This window comes from Neovison vison, chromosome 1, assembly GCF_020171115.1.
Source record: "Neovison vison isolate M4711 chromosome 1, ASM_NN_V1, whole genome shotgun sequence".
NCBI lineage: Eukaryota > Metazoa > Chordata > Mammalia > Carnivora > Mustelidae > Neogale > Neogale vison.
This window is the reverse complement of record NC_058091.1, coordinates 57,962,318-57,979,529: the sequence shown is the minus strand read 5'-3', so window position 1 is coordinate 57,979,529 and position 17,212 is coordinate 57,962,318. Positions and strand designations below refer to the sequence as shown.

The 17,212-nt window shown below is 37.7% G+C and overlaps 1 protein-coding gene across 7 annotated transcripts in view; it reads left to right on the top strand.

Moving 5' to 3' along the window:
• The window catches only part of UTRN (utrophin), a 510,470-nt gene that overhangs the window by 422,140 nt on the left and 71,118 nt on the right, over positions 1-17,212 (top strand). For all 7 annotated transcript variants that reach the window (XM_044247155.1, XM_044247163.1, XM_044247172.1 and 4 more), the window contains 2 exons: positions 265-343; positions 3,485-3,545. In XM_044247155.1, coding sequence (XP_044103090.1) covers positions 265-343; positions 3,485-3,545 — 140 coding nt within the window. The remainder of the gene's footprint in view (positions 1-264; positions 344-3,484; positions 3,546-17,212) is intronic.

The following is a 17,212-nucleotide window of genomic DNA, read 5'->3' as shown; positions in this document are numbered from 1 at the left end:
CAGTAGCCTCCTTTAGTAATCAGGGTTTCTGGAGCAGGGTGTGTGGGGGATGGAGTAATGGGGCAATGGGCATTAAGGAGGGCATGTGAACAGGATGAACACCTGTGTTATATGCAACTGATGAATTCTTGAACTCTGCATCTGAAACTAACGATGTGTGCTATATGTTGAATAATTGAATTTAAATAGAAAAATACTTAGGTCAAGTATATTATTAAAGTCATTGTTTTCAAATCAAATTATTTCTTGCATGTGTGTATGCAGGTTTCTGTAGATGATCGCCTTAAACAGCTTCAGGAAGCCCATAGAGATTTTGGACCATCCTCCCAGCATTTTCTTTCTAGTAAGTACTAGTAAGCTTGACTAGAATCTCATTAATTGAACAAATGAGCATATTCTTTCAGTTTCCTTCCAGGAGCCATATTCTTTGCTACAAATATATTTACTCACGTTCGATAAATGTACAGAAAGTAATATCAAGATTCATTGCCATATTGATTATTGGTTATTAGTTGTCATAATCCGGCCACAATTGATAAGTCCCCAAAGTGGAGCAAAACTGAATTTGTCTTTAGCTGTGGTTTTTCACTGAACCATCAGCTATAGTAACTAATTTAGTATCATATCATCATTAGCGTATCATAAGCAAAGGCTCTAAACTTTTTCACAATAAAGAAATCATTTTTACATTTTCAGATTTCTAATTAGTTTTTCTTCTTAAAAAGTGTTTATCAATTTAAAATGTACCTGTATCTTTAGCAATAAAAAAAAAAATAAGTTCCCACAAATCTGAGATTTCTGTTTATTAGGTTCACTGTAATCATACTTCGCTTTTCTTTTGGTCAAGTATTACAGATGTAGCCAAACCACGTATGCAGATTTGTAGGTAATATTCTCCAACTGAAACATTAATTTAATGGACCATTCGTGAGATCTTATATAAGTGCTTTGAGCTTCTATTTTCTTTATCATTCATTGCTGGGGAAACTAAAGAATGTAGGATTCAGAGTCATCCAAATTAAGATTAAATTATTAATTCTGCCTTTTGCCAGACCTGTAGATTCCTGAAAGTTAATTTCTTTATCTTAAAATTCCATAATAATACTTATTTTTTCTGATCGCCTTGAAAATTAAGTGAGGAAGCAGAGTGAGTTTCATAGCACCCATCCCAGTTCTTGGCACTGATGCTTTCACTATTAATTTCTTTCCTTTTATTTTTTCCTGGCGAACATATGCTAGAAAACAGCTTGTTTAATTCAACATAAATAAAGTTTAAAGCTTAAGGCACAGCTTATATCCCAATTAAGAGAACTTATTTGTATCTATAATGATAGAGAAAACTGAAGTAATGCCATCTCTTCCAACCAAATTGATTACATTCATATTTTCCCTTAATCTTTTGTCATGGTTGATAATCTGCTTTACCTCAGTTCAAGGTTGACTTTTCTATTTTCACAGTTTCGAGAATCTGAATTAGTCATTTCCTGCCCCTCCTGTTCTCGAGTCTTCACGCTCCCCCTCTTCTGTCCCCCTCTCCCCGCCCCCATATATGTTTTCTCTTTCACACCCAAGAGCTCTTGGGATCACTCAAGATAGTCTATCTTTGAGTGATTGTAGTCCTTCCTGGATTATACGGGGTGCAAGGGTGCATTTTTAAAGTTGGGATGCCATCAGTGTTGATAAAGTAAAGAAGTGTGCAGTCTCATTAGATATGAACTACTTCAGATTTCTTAAACTTAATTTAAGCTGTGTTCTAAGGCCAAATTAAAGCGGAATTTAACAAGAACTTGTGACTCTGTTCACAGTTCTAAGGATTAGTTATCTATTAGGGATGAAATCCTACACTTTGACCCAGCAACCATTTTTCATAATAAAAAAACCAATTATGAAAACCATTTTTCATAATAAAAACCCAACTCGTGTTCTTTAGGAAAGGAGACATGGTAAGATTCACAGGTACTTTGTGAAACCAAAGCATGTGGCCTTCTATTGTCTGGCCCTGATAGTCCAAGGAGGTCAGAGTTTTTCAAATCAAAACAATTATTAATATGAATGAAGACATGTAAACCAAATCCCAATTAATAAATTGAATAATTGTTATCTCTTGCTGCTTGGAATCATTGGCTTTATAATATTTCTTGGACTTCAGCCAGGTTATGAAAGGAGTCTGTTTAGCTAGAACACAAAATAAAAACTGACCTCTGGGGCTGGTGCCAACACTGAAACGAGGTTGGCTCCAATGAGAAATTTATTATACCCACTTCCACATTTTCATCACCCTTTTATATTTTCACGGACATAGTTGGAGAAGGGAGTGCTCCCATGCTATAAAGAGAAGAAGAATTGTTGAACAGGAAAATTGCGGAACTAGGGGTCAGAAATCTTGAGATCATGTCTGAGCTCGGCCATTTCTTTATGGAGCAAATTATTTCACTTCTGAGTATCTCGTTCTTTATGTATCAGACAGAGCTCTAATAAGGGCGTGTTGGCTTCCTTATCAACAGGTGTATTTGAAAAGCTTTGCGAGTTTAGAATGCTATATTTTTATAAGATATTAATGTGACCTGAAATTCAGAAAAAAAAAAGCATTGATAACAACTGGCTCTGAGAGCCTAGTGATAATTGCAAACATTTGTTTGCATTGCTTGTTTATTAGTTTATTTGGCAAAATTCCTTAGTAGCTCTAACTTTACATGTTTAACGCTTCTTAAATCAGTCGTAAAATTATTTTATAGGAATAATATAGTTTTATAAATAAGGAAGAACTGAAATTATAAGAAATAAGTACCTGAAACAAAATATAAAATCTCAATCATAGTGATATCTAATGTGAAAGTAAGAAACTATATTTTCTGTGCATTTCAGATGAAATAAGTTTTTGGCATTCTTCTATCCAGATAATTACCTTTGTTGTTTTCTTTTTTGTTGTTGTTGTTTTTAACAACCCTTTGCCTGTGTTTGTCTTAATCTTTCCTTTTTAAAATTCATACAGATGAGTTTGTTTAAATGCCATCTGTCCTAGATAGTTATTCTTGCGAAACAAAGTAAAGCATGTTATTAATGATCTGGAAAATTCAGTCTTGGGAAATCTAGTTTATAATCTGGATATACCAGGTAAAATTAATTTTGGCTTTAGCTTAATCAAAAAATATATACAGAGTCCATTTTTCGAATAGCACTAAGTTTTAAATTGTGGTGATTATAAACAATAAAACTTGATTTTGAGAAGTATTTTTAGCAACAGGTTCAATTAGTTAGGTTGGCATTTAAAATTGAACCTGCGTTGTTTCTTTCCTTGCTTCAAATGAATCTTTAAAAAGCCACTCTTTGTTTAGCCTCACAGATTTCATAATTATAGGAATCCAGCTCAAAAACCAGAACAGTTCTCATTGAATTGGCTATAAAACGTGTTCAGTTGTTTTGCATTATGGCGTAAGTCTTTTGGGTGAGCAGTGTTTCCAATAACCTCCCTTTGTTTCTTCAGCTTCAGTCCAGCTGCCATGGCAGAGATCCATTTCACATAATAAAGTGCCCTATTACATCAAGTAAGTTGATTTTAATTCTCCTTTATGATACCAAAAAAACAAAGTTATGTTGATAGCTTAAGAGGCTTTCCATTGTAACTTTAGAAAATAGAATTCAATCCTGCTGTCTGAAGAAAACTATATATATATATATATATATATATATATATATATACATACATACATATACTCTTGGGGCACCCGGCTGGCTCAGTCTGTAGAGCTTGAGACTCGACTTTGGGATTGTGAATTCGAGCCCCACCTTGGGTGTACAGATTACTTAAGAATACAATCTTAGTAAATAGATATGTCAAACTCTTGACATGATGCTGTTTCTCACACAGTACTGATTCTAAACCATTTTTATTTCTCCCTGAAAATCCATTTAAAAAGTGCTGTACTCTTCTCATTTTAATCCTCTAAAAACAAGCAGTGTTTTTATCATTAAAAATTTCAGTATTTTCAGGGGTTTTTGGCTTATGGATATTACCTGCAGTATTGTTTAGATTTGTCAATCTTCCTTTTTTTATTGTCAATTTGAGAGTTTCTCCTTTTTACATACAAGTTTCTCCTTATTATATGACATTTTGTACATTTTTTATCATTTACACAAAATCTGAGTAGGATTTGATCCTTGGCTTAGGCTAGGTATTGTCCTAGGACAGAATGATACAATCCCTTGAGGTGTAAATTAGCAAAGATGTTGGTTTACAATGTGTTAAACTGATGAAAGTCCTAGCTGACTCTGTTTTATGTGTATGGTGAACAGCATCATAATTACAGGAAAGTAATCACTATTATTAGGAGTCAACTCTGTCTCAGATTAGCCAGCTGACCTCAGGCAAGTTGGGTAAACATCTCTGGGCCAATTTTCCTTTGTTTCTTTCCTAAATGGCATATAGATCTCCAAAATCATTGCTGACACTAATAATCTACTCTTCCAATATCCCTCTTCCTGAAAAATTTGTATATGAAGCCAGTGTTTGTGAAATAGTATTTCCTTATGAAGGTTCTATTGTAGTCTGAGATGTATCCTCTGGGTAAAGAAAAATCACCATACCATATATGAAATATAATAATAGTATATGTTATATTTCCTTAATGGAATTCACTACTTCCACTGTAAAGTCTATAGTGTACTGGTTTGTGATAAACTTAAGGATGGTAGCAAAGCAATTGGCTGGTGTCAGATTTGTGCAATCATGAATAGAAAAGTCAGAGGCTGGGTAAATTGACATGTCTCTATTGAGAGTGTAATCATCTGAATCAAATTTAAACCATTTTTTAAAATTTTTACATTTTTATAATAATAATAATAATAATAGCAGCAGGTGAAGAAGGGGGCATGAGTCAGGGAATGCTCACAGCCTCTAGAAACTAGAAAAGGCAAACCAATGGGATTCTCTTTTAGAGAGAGATCCAAGGAGGATCACAGACCTGCAAACCTCAATTGTAGCTTAAGGAGACATTTATTTTGGAGTCATTTTTTATAGCAGCAGTAGAAAGCTAACACATGTATTACACAAAATGAAGAAGTCCATGAAATTATTTGAAATTAAATTTTTTTACTCAAAGTATCCTTATCTGATTTTTTTTTAAAGTGTAGATCAGATCCAGCAAAGCAGATTTTTGTCTTTACTGGATAAAGAAAATATTAATTCTCTTGTTTGATTATGTTATATGCTGGTTATTTATTTGACATTTTAAGACTCCATCTTGAATTTTAACACTGCTATTGAAAAGGAATTTCTGTATGTCCAGGTTGATTATATATGGCTAAAAATGACATTAAGTCAGAGTTTCACTGATCAGAATTTTTATAATTTTGGTTGGCTCTCACAGGATTATAGTCTTGTTCACACTATGAGTTCTGATAGGGTAGACTGTATAGCAAAAGCTTGTTCCTCTGACATCTCATTAGCTGGAGCTCCGTGACCATGACCATGAACATGACCAGTACTTTAAAATATGTATAATACAATGATAGCCAATATGTGTAATGTGACTTGTAGGATTGTAGCATCCTAAAATATCTTCAACCTCATTAGTGAAAGACTGAATTTTCTTGACTCCATATAGTTTTACTGTTAAGTGTCTTTAGTCAAAGGACTTTGAAATATGTAGAGATCTCCCCAGGTATATAGGGTGAATTCTCTTATTTTTAGAAAACTTTCAGCCAGATGCTTTCATTACCTGCTCTGTTATGTAACTTAACAGTTTCTTTCTTCATAATAAATTATATCAGTCTCTGGAGGTTGGGTTAATATGAGCCAGTATTTCCAGATGAAGAATTGTTATGAAAACAAAATTTAATTCCCAAGTAAATTAATAAGCAAGTACATAATGAGTGAAAGGGCTTTTAATATACACTTCCTTTTGCATGGCTGCACAAGTAAGTAGAGGAAGAATGTTAAAAACAGATTTAGCATGATTGTCATGCAGCTAGAGTTTCCGGGAGCATATTAGGATGTATTAATTTAGCCAAAAAGAAACTAAGAGGTAGAAATGTGGAAGTATACGATTTTGTGTTCTTTATGGAAGTATACGATTTTGTGTACTTCAATTGCAGAATATAGTGAGAAAGTTGAAAGGAGAATGGGAAGAACAAATTGTTTTTCTTTCATATTTTAGTTTTATCGATTAGCTAAAACCTACTTTGATGGCTCTCCAATGCATTTCTTTCTCTCTACGTGTGTTTTCATTAATATTTTGTGGTGTACTGCAGTGGTTTCAGACTCATTTAAAATGTTTCTAAAAAATGGTAGAATATAGATTTGAACTGTAAGGGTCCGTATGGTATAAATCTCTCTATGTTAATATCTCAAGTTGAAACTCATATCTTTAAATTATATTTGCTGCATCTTAGGTAGGCTTTCCAAATCTGATCTAGTTATTTTTTCTTTTCTAGTATAATCCAGTGACAGCTCATTGTTCTATCAGTTTACAGAAACCTGCAATGGCTCCTGCTGCCTTTACAATATACAAAAATCTACCATCAAAGCCAGATTTCTTTCTCTGTGGATTTTTAGTCATGTGTTTGTGTTTTGCACACGTTTTTCATTTCCTCAGCTAAAAGTTAATATCCAGAGTGTTTCAGGCATAAAGGGAACAACGAGGGAAAGCTTTGGGTTGAACTTTCCTAACATGTCACATTAATCATACAAAGCTCATTGCTTCTCATTTTGATCCGGAAATAATACTAATAAATAGTCATAGTGCGTGATAATAAATATCATTGAAACGAATTATATTTTTTGAATATTCATTTGCCAGCCACTGTGCTAATCCTGTAGTTATCTCTTAATTCTCACTGGAGTGTCAGAACTGTCATTTACGGGCAAGGCTTAGATAACAAGTATGCACATAGCTTGCTCGAATCACACAACCAGTACAAGGAAGAGCTAGTGCTCAAACCCAGGGACTGACTCCAGCTCCTGCCTCTTGACCATTGCGCCTCCAGCTCTCTGCACTGAGCAAAGAGAACAGAAATTTAAGTCACATGGAAAATCTGGGTAGTATGGGGACTTATATTAAAGAAGGCGCAGTCAGGTAGAGGAAATTTGAGCAAACATCCTTTTTGTGCATGCTATGGATTGGCTGCCATTTATGATACACCTACTGTGGGCCAGCAGTTGAGGCCAGAGCTCATTTTCGTAGGTCATTTCTGTAAGGGTAATACATGCTTTAATATGATTAAGGAAATGTCACACTGCGTGGTGCAGTAATGGAGAAAGGTACTTTTCTATAGGTAGAAAAATGTAGTTGTCCACAGTCCTGCCAGTCGGATCTTGACAGGAATTCAGAGGTGGGGAGCAAACCGTATGGCCCTCCACTACCTTTCCTCAGTTCCATGGTCCGAGATTTCTGTCATTGGGTGGATTTCCATCTATGATTAGGATGCTCAACAGAGCTGGCTCATTAAGTCCCGTAGGGCTTTTTGCATAGATGGCTCTGTACATACCCAGTCTGTTAGTAAGTCGTACTCTTTCACAGGATTTAGTAAGGTGAAGTTAGGAAATCTGGTTTTCTGCTCTCCCTCTATGATGTCATCTCGGAAGCCAGAGGGCATGACTTTTCAGGAAGCCTTAGAGGAAATACTAATGCTGCTCTCATGATGGGTTGTCCCCTCACGTCCTAACAGTTTTTCCACTTGAATCTGAGGTGCAAACCTAAATTCTTTATAGAATCCTAAGTGTGCTCACACACATGCCGCTTTCATGTGAACATTTTAGTAATCTCTTCTTACTAGATAATACATATCACATTCTCTGAAACTGACGTTTCTCAGTATTACAGTGTATTAATTAAAATAAACTATCATTACCTACAGATACCACTTCCATGGATTCTCTGCCTTATTCTCATGCCCCTTGACGAACAGGCCTAAATCAAGTTATTACATCTCCTTTTATATTTTCCTTTTCTATTCTCATGTCCATTAGGGATAATTCCCCTTTCTTGCCTTCCAAGGCCATTGTCTGATGCCCTAATCCATCAATTGCTGGGAAAAAAGTAAAACACAAAGTTTATAGTTGTAAATAAAATCTTGGAGAGCAAGTAGCTATTTTTTATAGCAGTCATGTAGTTTATTTGCATAAACTCTATTTCCTTGTCTCATTATATATGTACAGTCTAAAGGAGAGAATTAATGCTTATTTCTTTAGAGGAATCATGGACCCATTTCAGTGATGTAGGTGAAATATTTCTCCCTTAAATAAGAGCGGAGAGGAGTGACAGCAAAGGGTTTTCCAAATATTTAGCCTAACAAGAAAGTCAAAGCTAACAGAGGTGTGTGTATAACAAAACAAAGAAAAAATCAACATAAAGCATTTTATGTTAAAAGATTGGAGGAAACTCATCCCAAAACAAAATAAATCCATAACAAAAATATAACTAATAATGAAAGGCAAACACAGCTCTCTCTGAAAGGCCTCCTACAGCTGTCTTCATCTGGGTCTCCCTCCTTAATCAAGATGAGAGATGGCATTCTCCTGGTGCCAGATTTTTAGTGGAGAAGTCTTGGGACATGCTTTGAGTCTCTTTGCAGGAGTAGAGCTTGTGCTTTCATTTTAATGATAAAGAAATAAATGAAACAAAGATTAAGAGAATGTACCGGAGAGTCTGTTTTTTCAAGAAACAGTCTGTGACTTTACCTATGTTGAAAATAAATATTTAAAATCATTGGGCCAACTCTGCCGATGAGGAGGGAAGAACGAAGTTGTTTTTTGAAAGAACATAAGCATCTTGGGATCCCTATACCTCCTGGGCTTGGAGACAGCTTCAGACAAGTGAGCACACCTTGGCCGTTGAGAAAGAGAACAGCAGGCCCTGTGCCCTGCGGCAGCCTTGAACTGGCACACTCTTACCAGACGGACAACTTCCAGTGTGTCTACCAGTGCCCTGACTTACTGAGGTAATTCAGGTGGAAATGACATGGTCCAAGAAAGACATTCACTAGTGCAGGACTGAAAAAGATGTTATTTTCCTGCCATTCATCTATATATGGCTGGGGCCAGTGTTTTTTTTACCATGAAGTGGAATTTGGGCTTGGCATCTTAAAGGTTACTCAGTTCCAGTGTATTATAGGGGCACTGTCAGCCTTCCTGTACTGTCTGACTTTTAGGGTCAAATTTGCAATTAATAAAGGTCTACTGTAAAGTACAGAAAAGTCACTATGGGGCCACTAAGGAGGAAAAAGAGATATTCATTTTTTGATTTGTAAAGATTAAACTTTTAAAACTGTCATTGAAACTAGCAAAAGTGCAAAAGCAATAATGATCAAATACATAGTGAAAGAAATAGAGTACTTTTTCTATATGGATTATAAAGTAAAATGATACAATGTAAAATTCAATACAATCATATAGAAAAAATTGATTTCTTATTTAAAGATTGCATATCAAAGAGATAGAGAAGTTAAAAACAAAAACAAAAAACCTAAATCTAGGGGCACCTGGGTGACTCAGTTGGTTATGCTTCTGCCTTCAGCTCAGGTCATGATCTCAGGGTCCTGGGACTGAGTCCTGCATCGGGCTCCCTGCTCAGCTGGGAGCCTGCTTCTCTCTCCACCCCACTTCCCCTGCCTGTGTTCCCTCTCTTGCTCACTCGCTCTCTCTGTCAAATAAATGGATAAAGTATTTTTTAAAAAATAATGTAAATTTAATAAATAATGTAAATTCAGCTTTAAAAAACAAATTTGAAGAATATAAGGATAAACCCAACTCTGGTGGGCAATAATCCTGGAGCTGACACCCCAGGCAGGGGGGTCTAGAACACTCCCCAGAGCCAACTCAACAGCAGGTGACCTGCAGGAATGTTGATTAATGTGCATTACTGGTCTGCTCCTCCCTAGTGTGACAACTTTGAGAGACACAGGGTCGAGTTTGGGGCAGAGGGGAAGCTGCTTCTGAGTTCTGGACCCAAGCAGAGATACTCCCAAAGTAGGGCCCCCCTGGGTTTACTGAGTGTATGCACGTTCATTCTTCCAGACAACCTTCCAGTGCCCTCAAAACTAGTATCACCCGAAGCTCCCTGCACACCCAGGCACACCCAGGCACATCCATTTTGGTCACGAATCATATTACTTTACTTGAAAACAAATACAAGCAAACCTTGTCATATTGTTTTGTAACAAATTGTTCTATAATTTACATTTGTAAATGTATTGTAAAATACATTTGTATTTAGGGTTTTGGTAGTATTTTTGGTTAGCCTTTGTGTCTATATAGCCATTTACATGCTTGTGTCTTTTTACCTACTCTTGAGTATGAAATTATTTTAGGTGCATCTTATACTTGAATCCAAGAGAGTTGGAGTTCTCCACTGTGGACAATTTTGTCGTCCTGTGTTGTGTCTTCGTTATCATGACAAGCTAGTGACATTTACTTTTCTTTCTTTTTTTCTCTTTTTTTAAATAGGCTCCATTCCCAGTATGGGGCTTGAGCTCATGACCATGAGATCAGGAGTTAAATGTTCCACTGACTGAGCTAGCCAGACATCCCAAGTCAGTGACATTTTTTAAGGAAGATTCTATGCTTTTTCAGTATCTCTTACCAAGTAGGATCCTGTATCTTATATGGAATTTAAACAGAAAGGTTTTTTTCCTGAAATGTTGGCAAACTTTCTTAAGTTTTCCCTTAGATTTATTCTTATATTTCAAAAACTGTAACTTTGCCTTTCCTGCCTTTAAAAGCCTAGAAGATGGCAGAAAGTGTTTGCGAGGGTTCAAGAAGTTCTGTGTAACCTGAACACACATGTTCCGTCCCCTGGAGGAAACCGCTTCCTCATCTTCTGTCCAGTCTGTCTTCCACCTGCACTGACATGCACACACACCACAACACACACACACACACACACACACACACACACAGTAAGACTCTGCATACCAGCAGGAGTACTCCATATTCTTCATATATTCTGATCTCGAGTAAAATAAAAATTGGGGGGATTATAAATTCCAAGATGAGAATGTCACCTTTTAGATCCTTAAGAAGATACTACTCAGATAAATAACATTGCCTCTGATTGCCAGAATTTGTTTTCACTCTTTACACTTTAATCACCTGAATGCAAATTGAGTATTTGGGAGTTACTCTTGATTCCTATATTCTTTTTTTTTTTTTTTTTAAGATTTTATTTATTTATTTGACAAAGACAAAGCAAGAGAGGGAACACAAGCCCGGGGAGTGGAAGAGGGAGAAGCAGGCTTCCTGCTGCAGAGGGTGCCCCATTCAGGGCTGGATTCCGGGACCCTGGGATCGAGACTTGAGCCAAAGGCAGACCTTTAAGTACTGAGCCATCCAGACACCTCTGATTCCTATATTCCTATATAAACTTTCATAAACATATTTAAAGAAGGTATTAGCAGAGCCTGCAAAGGCCTGTGTCTCATCATTCTGGAGATTCTCTCTTTTATATATAGCACTTCTTATCTTCTGCTGTGCTTTGTGACTTAAGGAGTTGATTTTCTGTCACTTACTTCTCCCCACCCTGAGGAGCAGTCTGGGGCATTGAAGACAGAAAAGCAGCCACTGCATCAGACAACACACAGTTCACTTAGAATTTCGATAGGGCCCGTGCGTAGAGGAGTGAAGTTGGAAACGAAATTGATGTGAGTTCAGTAATGAATGGGAAATGAGATTGTGCACTCCTCAATTGAGACTTTTGTTTGTGAAGAAGAAAAAAAGGTAATAGAGAGCAGAACATGTAGATTCAAGGTAGTGATATTGGTGTATAAGGATGGCAGATCCTTCAACATTCGTATTTTGAGAAGGTTCTTATTGAGAAGGGAGTTAATAATGCAGCACAAGAGATTTTAAAGAAAGCTTGGGAAGAATTGGCCTTTGATGGGTGGAGGAATTCCTCAGGAAGGAGGAGAGAAGAAGACAGTCTGGCAGATGGAAGGTAGTTTATTGATTTGGTGGTTGAAAGATGAAGGAATTCTAATATGGTGGTTTCTAGTTTTCTTTTCAGTGAAGTGTGAGATCAAGTGAAATGATATAAGGCAGGGAGGGAAACTTACTTAGGTTTGGGAGAGAGATGGCAGTAGTAAATTGTCTTGGGGTCTGGGAAGTTAGTTTATTGGGGGATGTTATGTGGTTGCCAGCACTTGGACATTTGAGGTTTGAAGTTAAATATTTAAAGTAAAATTAGTCTGTCTGTTGAGTGATTTTCTCCAGCTGTATTCATGCACAGCTGCTCAGGTCCAGAGAAGGCAAGTAATTGAGCTGATCCATGCTTGGGCTTTGCTAGGAGTGAGAGAGAAGCAAGGCAGATGGGATCGTTTGTAATGATGATAATGATGGACCATGGACTCAGATTTAGACCGATTCATCAGAAAGATGTTAAAATCTCAGTCATACAAGTAGACTTCCATATTAAGAACACAGGCTTAAAATTCAGATTCCATTTCTACTACTTACTGAGACCTTGAGCAAGTTATCTAAGTGCCCTCCCGGCCCTAATTCCTTCATCCATAAAACGGGGATACTGTTGGCACCCACCTCATGGAGTTTTTATGCAGGTTGAGTTTACACAAGGAAAGTGTTTGGAAGAACCCCTGGTATAGACCAGACAGTCAAATAATAGGCTATTACTGTAATTAATCTTGTGTATCCTGACCTACTGTGTCATCTTTCACTATGTACAGCAAAGAAGAACTATTTCTCTTCCTGTGATCATCTTATCCCTGAACAATATGGGTCATTCTTTCTCTCTCACTTGTATTTTTAATTAACTGACTCACTTTTAACTTTTTTTTCTCTTATATGCCCTTAGAATTGCAATTGAAATGAAACAACACATGCAAAACTCAAAATCCAGTTTCAAGCACAAAATTGAGTAGATAAGTAACAAGTAAATGTGTTTGACTAAGTGTCAGTTTTGGGGTAAGCAGGATGCCTTCTTGCCATCTTTTAAGGTTGTATGGAAGAAAATGAGGCCACTCTAATGAGAACAAATGGGATTAAAAAGTTTCTTCCCCAGAGCAGTCTATTGCCCAGAAATCAGTTTCTTATCAATCTATCAAAATCACATGTACTTTGCTGTCAGTGCATTGTCTCATATATTGGACCGTGTTGTTTTACACATTTTTGTGTTCTAGCCATTGGTGTACAAGCTTATTTGTGTCTTCCTTTCTGGGCTCATCAGAATACATTACAAATAATAGGTAGAAGCATGTAACGCCTATTAACCATACTGGTTCAGCATTTCATCAAATTCCTTATAATACAGGGAGCACATGTTATCTCAGCTGGACACTTACAGGGTGCTGTTTTAATAAGTATATGGGATAGCAAATAGGAACCAGAACTGTCCAAGGCGTTAAAGGATGTTTAAAAAAAACAGTTAACGGAGATCTCACGCACAGCACAGTGATTACCCACAATAGTACTATGTTTCAGACTTCAAAGTTGCTAGGATGCTGGATTTTAAATATTTTTTCCACAAGACAGAAATGAGAATTATGTGATGGGATAGAGGGGTTAGCTAACGCAACCGTGGTGATCCTACTGGAATGTATAAATGTGTCAAACCAACATCTTATACATCTTAAACTTACACTGTGTTACACTTCAATAAAAAATTTAAAAATTAGGGCACCTGGGTGGTTCAGTGAGTTAAGCCTCTGCCTTTGGCTCAGGTCATGATCTCAGGGTCTCCGCATTAGGCTCTCTGCTCAGCAGGGAGCCTGCTTCCCCCTCTCTCTCTCTGCCTACTTGTGATTTCTTCTGTCAAATAAATAAGTAAAATCTTTAAAAATAATTAAAAAGTTAGAAATTCAAATAAGTGAATAACAATTAGGGGAAATCTTGAGTCTCATGGCATATAGAAAGAGCACACATCAAAGATTTCATTTAACTCACTAATCACGGGGTGGGTAAGAAGTTATAAGAGGCTCCCAGGAGAATGCGAAGAACTGCATCTTTAGAGTCAGGTAAGAGTTGCTAAAACGGGACGCCTGGGTGGCTCAGTTGGTTGGACGACTGCCTTCGGCTCAGGGCGTGATCCTGGAGTCCCGGGATCGAGTCCCGCATCAGGCTCCCAGCTCCATGGGGAGTCTGCTTCGCTCTCTGACCTTCTCCTCGCTCGTGCTCTCTCTCACTGTCTCTCTCTCTCAAATAAATAAATAAAATCTTTAAAAAAAAAAAAAAAAAGAGTTGCTAAAACGGAGTCTGCCCCTGGGTGCAAAGCTGGTTGACTGGTCAGCGTCCACAGGACAGTCATCAGCTGCATCCCAGTGGACACAATTTGCATTTCGATGGAGAAGGAACATTTGCATTGCTATTGTCTTTTTTTTTTTTTTTTTCATTTTCCAGAGTTTAAAATAGCTCAGAGACCCACTAACCTTTTGGCCGGCCAGAGAGGCTGCCTCTGTTTTCCCCTTCCCCTTCTCAAGCCCCAGCACAGCTCCACACCCTACTTCCTCATATCACACGCTCTCCCTATCCCTTTCTTCACAGGATTTTGCATCTCCTGTTGAGCGCTGCTTTATTAGATATTTTTTATAGTGTATCAAGCTGCACAGTATGAGGTTCTGTCCTCTTTCAGATATGATGTTGGCCAGAAGCTGAGCTGTTGTTATTTGTGGGGTGGCGGTGGGGGGTTCGGAGAATGCTGCTTTCAGTTCTGTGTTGGTTGCCCACTCTGGGAGGACTCGCAAGGATTTGGGCTGGATGACCTGACCCATGTGCAGCTGTTCAAATACTTAGAGCCTTCTTTGGGCTGATTGTGGATTTTTCTTTAAAACCCTCACCCCTGTAAAAAGAGAAACAGAGAGAGAGAGGAGAAAGAGAAGAGAAGAAAAGAAAATCCAACAGCCAACTGCATCTATTCCTTTCTTTTTTTTTTTTTTTTAACTGTTGTTTGGTAAGCTGCACTGACACTTCTGTAACCAGAGGCTGTGTTTATTTTCAGCGCTGGCAGTTCTGCCTAATGAATCAACTGGTATTGAATTCACAAAGGGAGATGCCTTTTCCCTCCCTCCATCTGTTTGCCAAATGTGTGTGTTCCCTCAGCTCCTCGTAGTGGTTTCACTCCGAAGAGCCATTAGCAAGCGGGTCTTCTCATTGAATTCTCAGCCGCTGCCATGCTGCCGAGTGGCATTTTCCCCTTGTGGTTCCACAGCAGTTGCTTGCCAAAGCTCCACACTTGTGATTCTAGAGAGAGAAAGAGTACTTAAATTTGTTGTTTAGGTATAAAAGTTTGGCTTTGCATTCCTCAAAGCTTTAGTTTGGTTCTTGAGCTTTGAGTTGGTCCTTCATGATGGGATGTCTGTCTCTGGACAGTAGTGTCGCCATGGGGATTCAGATGGCTCCAGAGCGACAGGGGTTGTGGGAATACTGGTCAGCTGTCTCACACTGCGAGCTCCTGATGGATTTGTTTTGAACTACACTCTATTTCCAGCAAATCCTTCTGTTAATTCTTATTGATGGTAGGGAGGAAGTTGTTTTATGAACAAGATCTGGAGGGTCTTTATATTTTGGGTTTTGTTTTTGTTCAGTTTTGTTTTGTTTTTTTTTTCCTTCATGCGTTAGAAGCTTTTTAGGTCTGTTACTTCCCACACGTGAACGTGCGTACCAATCCCATGGGATTTTGTTCACCTGAAGATTCCGGTTTAATAGACCGAATAGAGGTTGGAGAGTCTGCGTTTCTGTCAAGCTCTGGGCCACATTATGAAAAGGAAGAATTTTAGGTCAGACAGCCTCAGTACTCTCTCTGTGGTCCTTGGAGCAACTTGGAGGAGAAAATGGTAGAATGGTTTGTTTGGTGTTCCGCTGCAGAATACAAAGTGGAAACATTTTGCCTCTGCTTTGGTGCCAAAAACCAAGTGTAAGACCCAGACAACTTTCCAGCTCCTCCTGGAATAGACCTTCACTTTTTAGGCATGTTAATTTGTGTGAGATTTTTGGAATTTCCAGGACATTTTGCATACCCGAAATCATATCTAATCTCTAAATTTTTTCAGAGCAAATTATGAGTTCTTGAGGGGGGTTTTGTTATATCTGTGTATGTAACAGTGTTTATGTCCTATTCCAAGTGACATGTCCCAATTTTTGATATATTACCTAGATTGAAAAAATAATCTCTCTTAAATTTGATCGTATGAATATTTTAATACCACTCTCTTGTGTACTGTGCCATTTCACTTAGCTTACTAAACAGTTTTGTAAGAACTGAGTGTTATCCAAGAAGTCTTATGAGTACTATTAAACGTTATTACTCTATTCTGACCTAGAAAAGGGACAGGAAACTATTTTGAAACATAAGGACACCGACCCACTGAAGTTAGGAGCTGTTTACTACACACACACACACACACACACACACAGAACCTAATTTAAGCACTAAGTGAATTTGTTCTACCTGCATCTTACTCCCGAAAGACTTTTAATTCTATGACTTCATTTTGGAATTTACAGAAAATGAGAAAAATATAAAACTTTCTTGTTAAGTGAAGAATAAGCATCATAAGAAAAACTGTTCAATGTCTATCAAAAAGTACTGGCTAACTGTCAGGGAGGCTGATTGCTGAGAGGAGCACAGAGTTACATAGGCAAGAGAGAGTCATGCAGAAGGAGAGTAGAGAATCCAGATACACAGGAAGAGAGGGTTGGGGAGGAAAAACAACTTCTCCTGCACCCTCTTAGGTTTAGTTTCTAGGGGTCTGTGAATTATGCTGACAAAAGACAGATTAGCAAGAGAGGAGCATTTATTTCTGCATGCAGTGGTGAGTAACTCAAAGGGATGGTTAGAATGGGGGGCATATGTACCCAACGGAGCAGGGTAAAGAAGTCGGGGAGAAAAGGCTCATTTGTGAAGACCCAATAGGTTTCTTTAGGAAAGATAAATGGCTTTTTTAGGGGAATAAACATGAGAGATAAGAAAGTTTGTGATAATGTTTGTTTATGCAGGTGCAAGTGCTTTTTCTGTCTTCTTCATAGCCACGAAATCCCCCAGAGAAAGGATTTATGGTAGCCTTGTTTCCCAGAAGTTGCTGCAGTTAGTCAGATAAAGGAAACTCCGAAAAGACTTCTTTCTACATCTGTTCAATCTTAGATGTCTTAAACTTGAAATAATCTTTATATCAATTCTAGGGCTCTGAGTGAGCCCCCACAGGGGAGAAGGGCTAATTTACACCAAGGAAGGAGAGACTGTAGGTTAAAAAGAGGAGGGAGCCTCACTTGATT